Raw genomic sequence first — 6,480 nt, 5'->3', positions numbered from 1 at the left:
TAGAGTACAAACTAATCGAAAACAATTAGCAAAAACTTTCACTTCAAATAATAACTAAAAAGATAAAGTGAATATAAAATTTGTCGTTTTAAATAATCATATTATTTTTGCATTACATGTTAAATAAAAAATCACAAAAATACTTAATTCTTATAATGATTCCAGAGAAAGATATAGAACCTCTTTTTCTTCGGTTTGAAACTAGAACCTCTTTTTCTTTGGTTTGAAACTAGCAAAGAAGCTTGCTTTATAAATTGTTTTACAAATTTTATGAATGAGTTGAATTCAATAAATACTCAAATAATTTTTAATTTTATTATCTAAATCTAACTCATATAATAAAAAAAATCAATTATTGTTCAAACTCATTAAATATTCATTTATTAAGTTAAAATTTAAATTTAAAATTCAAATTTAAAATTGATTTTAAAAAATATTATTAAAAGAAATTAAATTAATAAATGAAAGTAATCCACATAAAATAAATAAAAACTAAAATTATAAATTAGAACACTCAATAAATTAATTTAAGTATTACCTTCATAATAAATAATTTATAAATAAATATATAGTATTAAAATACTATTATTTATAATCAATTTCGTATAATTAGTACCCATAAAACACTATCCGAACTTTATGCCAACCTATAATGAATTATAATATTTTATTATCGGAATACCATCCAAACCATACTATCCAAATCGACTTTTAAGATGCTCTAATCTTACTACCCAAACCCATACTACCTAAACCGACTTAGAGGATGCCTTAATCCGACCTGTTATTATTCCTAACAATTTGATAACGAAATCCAAGTAAGAGATGGACCAAGTATCTTCATTATAAAGATGATTTTTCTACTATCATATATGATGAAAGAAGAAATTTTCATCGTCAAGTCAAGTACAGCAGAGCCACCAAAAATTCAAACTTTAGTTTGGAAACCACCAAATATTCAAATCTTAGTTTGGAAAATTCCGATTTACGTACAACATGGTGAAGAGCAGATGCAGTACCCAAGACGGTAACGATCAAAATAATTTCGTGGCAAGGAAAGAGCAAAATATAAACAGTGGAGGGAAAAAAGAACAAGAGAGGTAGCCTGAAGAAATAATCTCTTAATAGCGTAGCACTGCAAACTTTTTGGCTTGATGATAGACTTGACTTCATATTTGTATCTGGTGCATGGCCATGCGGAACTGAATCTGAAGAACAAAGTAAAGATCTTCAAGGATTTTGCAACAGCAGCAGGAGCTGAGCACCAAAATATTTAAGACATTGCCCCATTTTCAACTGGTTCCTAGTCCATCCTCTTCCTATTCTGTTAATTTGAGCCTCTAGCTATTGCTAATGGTGAAGCCCTGCTGCTCTCACCGATCTCATTTTTACATAGGGGACAGGATGCATTGATTTTCAACCATTTATCTACACACACCACATGGAAGACGTGGATGCACGGCAGCTCCCTCAGCTCATCATTGTCTGCATACTTTGCCAAGCAAATACAACAAACCTGCAACATCTCAAGTTAGTAAGCTGTATTATTAATCCAAGGACAGGCGAAGATAAAATTGCTCATTTGCACCTCACAGTCAATGCAACATATCTATTTTATGTATCCAGTAACCATGTGAATAAAGAGATATTCATGTCAACTCACAAAGTTATACATTTTAGGACACCAGAAGTCAAGCAAAGCAAACATATAGCTGAATGCAGCAAGAAAAATTAAGAGACAAAACTCAGCTAGATGCTCCAAAAATTCATTGTTCTGTCTATGATTAAATTTGTTCAGTTTCATCCAGTTTGATTTTAGCAAGTACTCTGAATGCAGGTTAAGTGATTGCAGTTTACATGTAAAGACCAATAAAATGTTAGCAAATTCCTAGCATTAAACTTACTGCATCATCCCCTGATATCACACGTTCCTTTGCTGTACCTGTGGCCAGGACTCCACCTTCACCAGCAGAATTTTCCTGATCATTTACATTTCCAGTTTTCTTGTATTTAAACTTGTAGGTTGGCAATGCGCTTATAGATTCCATGGTGGCTCCTCTAGTTTGTGAAAAATCCTCTTGAAAACCAAGGACAGAAATTATGCAAGGCAAGCAGCAACAAATTGTTGCACATAGTATGAATGGCATGGCATATCCAATACAGCTAAAAGTAAGGAACACTATACATAATCTGCAATGAAACCGATAAACAGTTGACAAACCGTAATGAAAATGTGAATCTCAGTCAAAACAGAGCAATAGATTTCATTAGTCCCCATTGTACCTGTACAATTTAGGAGCATCAGACGGAGATGAGTGACCTCCAAATATCCACACATTGCCCACAACAAACCACACTGCAAAAAAACAATCTAGGGCCATCTTGAAATGGTCTACTAATCCATTGAGCCTGCATATTAGATGCCAATTCTTCACTTAGTGACAACATCTAAATGATAATATACAGAACCTACAGAAACTTCTGAGATACTACAATAACAGCTTATTATATTTTATATGCATACATATATTTTTTAACTGCATTGCCTCTTTATGGCCATAAGAGCTCCTAAATTTTTGGCATGCTTATTTTTTTCAAAGTACAATATGCAAAGTTTTGGCTTCACTATCATATAAGTTTCAATTTTTATATGTCCTCCTTTTGAGCAAGAATTTAAAGTTACCTCAAATCCCAATTGAAGAACACAATTGCGACTGTTTAAGTCCCATTTCATCAGATTTTACAAAAAATTCATTGACAAGAACGTTGGGTGTTGAAATAATACTGAATGAACTGATATAATAATACTAATATCTCAATTTTGTATTTATCTGTGTAGATCAACAAGCTTACTGGGCTCCTTTTGCATACTCCAGCTTACACTTCAGTGATCACATTAATTCAAAACATACCAGTTGTGAAATTAATTCAAAACATACCAGTGTTTATTGCACAAGAACAATTATTAGGAGGATTTCTAATCCATATTGCAATCTATTACAAACCAAAAAATTCTTTTAAGTAAATTAGACCTGGTTGCTATTCTTGCTACATCTCTTCCTTCTTTTTTTTTTAATTTTATTATCTACAAAATGCAAAAATTAAATTTCAGATACAAAAAGAAAAAAAAACCATTTCTAAATAATTCAAAATTTCTTAGATAGCAAAAAGCACAATTTCTCTTTGTGCACCTAAATGAAGCCTAAGATCAATCTAAAATATTGTGCAGAATAGATCTCCATCTCCATTTCCAATGCCACTACAGTCTCCCCATTCCAGCACCATTACTCACCAACACCATCACAAAAACAAAGATGTTAGTGGTAACACCATTGAACTTTGCAGTATTGGCATAAATATGTAACTGAATCATCATTATCGTCTTCATGATTTCCACCATTATGACTGCCACCATAAGCACCATCATTTCGTTCTACTACCACTACCATCACAACAATTTTGCACTTAGCAATTCCCCCTTAGCTAGAACATAGAAAAAGAAGAAAATTGAAGACCTTCCATCTAAAATCCTCATTGCTCTCAATTTCTTTCAAGATATTCAGAATCTATTTGAAAAACTTAACAGAAATAAATATCAATTGACACATTGATGAAAAATCCCACCAGAAAAACATGCACGCTTCATTCTGTTAAGTGTGAATAAATCAATGTTTCAAGTCTTGGCAGTCATCAAGTCAAAGTCTAACATACTCAAAACACATCAACCAAATAATTGTTTTCAACCTTTAAATTGGTAACTACATGAAGTTAAACCCTCAAATTATACCAAAAGTGTTACTATGTTTTTGTGCCATATTACATTCTCTTAGTCTTAGTCCAACAAAGAGTTCAAAAAGAAATCAATAAAAAAATAGCAGGCGCCAGAACTTTTTCTTTTTCATGCTCTTACAAATTGTTATTCAACTAAAATGCACTATTAATTAGTCTCTTCATCATTGATGATAAATGCGAGGAAGTTAATGATGTAAAGTAATTTCCAATCCCCTCTATCCAACTTTATCGTATAAAAAGAGAAATCCGGAGTTTTATTAACCCACAAGTACACATAAAGTAGCGACTGAGTAACAAATGAAAACACACCTTGTACTTAAAGTTCCTGCTATCTCAGCGTTCCTTGTTGCTGATTCAGTGATGTGATTATTCTCCTCATCTGAAGCTTGAGTAACTGAGACAGCTGTATAGGGTGTAGTCTCGCTGAGATTGCCATGAGAAGAACCTTGACGTGAGTGTGATGAATCTTGCTCGATACCCTGATTGCGGTTATGAAAGCGCCAATAAAGAATAGGAAGTATTGCAACACAACCAGATGCATAACCAACAATCCATTCAAACAATGGAGCTTGTGGCTTTTCATTTCTTGACAATGACAGAACAACAATAGATGCTATAATCTGACTGACAGTGACAACTAACTCAACAGAAATCCATAATCCAGAATTTAAAGGGCTCCTATGACGACGATCATACCCAGCACTTCTCATGAATGATGAATTCCTAGAGTTCAATCTGTTTGAGAAAGAAGAAGTCTGATTAGTGGGAGCTTGTGTGCTACTTGAAGGTCTATGTTCACTTTGTATTAAGTTCACTCCAGAAGGTTGCTCTTCCGGAGATAAGTGTGATGAAGCATCATCATGCCTTGTTATGTCAATAATGTGCTCTTGATCTCTAAGGCTTTCCACTCGTTCCATTAGCAAGGGGTATTGGTCAGTTTGCTCACAGCTTTCTTCTGGAAAGGAACTGTCCATCTAAGTGTGGTGATCCAAGTAGAAGGTGTGAATGCATAGGTTGCTTACAGACTTTCTAGATATCTACTGCTTTTCTCCCCCCAAAATTAATAAGCTGTGCAAAGCAACGTAAAACACTTGGCACTGCAAAATCTACAAATCTACCAACTTTATTCCCTCTTTGCAAAAAAGCTGCCATGAAATCAAGCGTAGAATAAATTTTTACACTAATCACGTAAAAAACCCATGTCTTAAAATTCTAGAGAGAGCATAAGTGTGTGTGCATGTAGTTATAAAAAGATTACAACATCACATAACTGGTAAGAAAAATTGAGCAGCAGCAGCTCTCCAAAATGATGCACCAACAGCATAATCAGACAACAAAGCAACTACAGAATAAACAGGACAGCATTTACTACAAATATATTAACAAGTCATTCAAATCACTTTGTGAGGTCACCACTACATAAACAAAAGAAACTAGATCCTAAAACAATAATACAGCGAAACAGTGGCATTAAGCATCAACAAGATTTTCAGAAGAAAAGATCTGATATTTCCCACCAAATTCATACAAAACTAAACTAAAACTAATTATAAATAAAAAGCCAAGCCAAATAAATTCAAACTTTTCAAAACATCATGATTTAAGTAAACTAAACATCACATATAGTTTTGATAACGCAAAACATTATTAGCATGTTATTTTCACAATAACTTGACTTCAACTGAAAAATAAAAATAAAAATTCAATATTTTAAATATTTAAGCTATTCTTTATGCAAATTAAAACAACCCATTAATTAACTGCAAGAAAACTAAAAACCTATTATTAATTTTGCAGAATCAAGAAAAATTAATAGGAAAATAAAGCCCTAAATGAAAACAAAAAGGAATTATTGGAAATAGATTGGAACATTACCTAAGATTTTGAATAATATATATCCGATAGTATATGAAAGTAAATAAAAAAAATAGAAGTGCCAATAGACAAGATGATAAAGCTTTTCAAAGCCCACTTCTTTTTCTTCTCTTTTCTTTCATTTTCTAAAGAAAATATAGCGTCAGATTTTCTGCTCCATTGCTTGCGCCAAAACAAAGACAGAGCGCAAGCGTTTCTTTTTTTTATTTGATTTTGTTTTTGTTTTTTGGGTGGAAAGAAGAGAGGGAGGTACAAAAAAGTGAGAAAATCGTGGACCGTTTTATTAAGGAAGTTCAGATCAAATGTGGTTGATATTTTTGCCAGCATTGATCTAACGGTTTGATCTTAACCACGTGTTTTCTTTTTTTTATTATTTTCTTTATTTGTAACAATTGAGGGTCTATGCATGACACTCGTATGTTAAACTTTGCACATGCTAATTGCATGAAAAATATTTTTTTTTACTTAAAAAAAAAAACAATTTTTATGAGACAATTGAGAAAAAAAAGTATATTACATAAAAGAAATCCTTTAATTAAGCATCATTTCTTATCAAACACCTAGAAATATAAAAATATTGCAATTTAAAATTTTTTTATTTTATAGTACAACATCCACTAAAGATATTTTAATGTCATCATTCATAAAATTAAAAAAAAATAATAATAAGGTTACCGGTATCTCCTTATCTGTTTGCAAATTTTTCTTTCTTTTTTTTTTTTCATACAACTTCACTATGTATCTCAAACCTTCCTCTTTTCGTAGCCATAGATAATCTTTCAAGTCTCGTGCTGCTATGATCATGTGGGTCGG

At 32.2% G+C, this 6,480-nt stretch overlaps 1 protein-coding gene across 4 annotated transcripts; it reads right to left on the bottom strand.

Moving 5' to 3' along the window:
• Positions 1–839: 839 nt before the first annotated feature.
• Positions 840–5,937, bottom strand: LOC111280745 (E3 ubiquitin-protein ligase At1g63170-like). Of its 4 annotated transcripts, XM_089757377.1 has the most exons (6): positions 5,668–5,899; positions 5,064–5,134; positions 4,102–4,937; positions 2,284–2,409; positions 1,905–2,190; positions 840–1,516 (listed from the first exon to the last, which is right to left on the bottom strand). In XM_089757377.1, the coding sequence occupies exons 3-6, from the start codon at positions 4,764–4,766 to the stop codon at positions 1,328–1,330; spliced, it is 1,266 nt and encodes a 421-aa protein (XP_089613503.1). In that variant the 5' UTR covers positions 4,767–4,937; positions 5,064–5,134; positions 5,668–5,899; the 3' UTR covers positions 840–1,327. The 4 variants fall into 4 exon arrangements, with proteins under 4 accessions (XP_089613503.1, XP_022723930.1, XP_089613504.1 ...); XM_022868195.2 differs by lacking the exon at positions 5,064–5,134 and having other exon boundaries at positions 5,668–5,937; XM_089757378.1 differs by lacking the exon at positions 5,064–5,134 and having other exon boundaries at positions 4,102–4,898; positions 5,668–5,920.
• Positions 5,938–6,480: the final 543 nt, after the last annotated feature.

Source organism: Durio zibethinus, chromosome 28, assembly GCF_047325235.1.
Source record: "Durio zibethinus cultivar Kanyao isolate XHJ-2024 chromosome 28, ASM4732523v1, whole genome shotgun sequence".
Classification (NCBI taxonomy): domain Eukaryota; kingdom Viridiplantae; phylum Streptophyta; class Magnoliopsida; order Malvales; family Malvaceae; genus Durio; species Durio zibethinus.
Note: the sequence above shows the minus strand (reverse complement) of the source record. Positions and strands in the feature narration are given on the sequence as shown.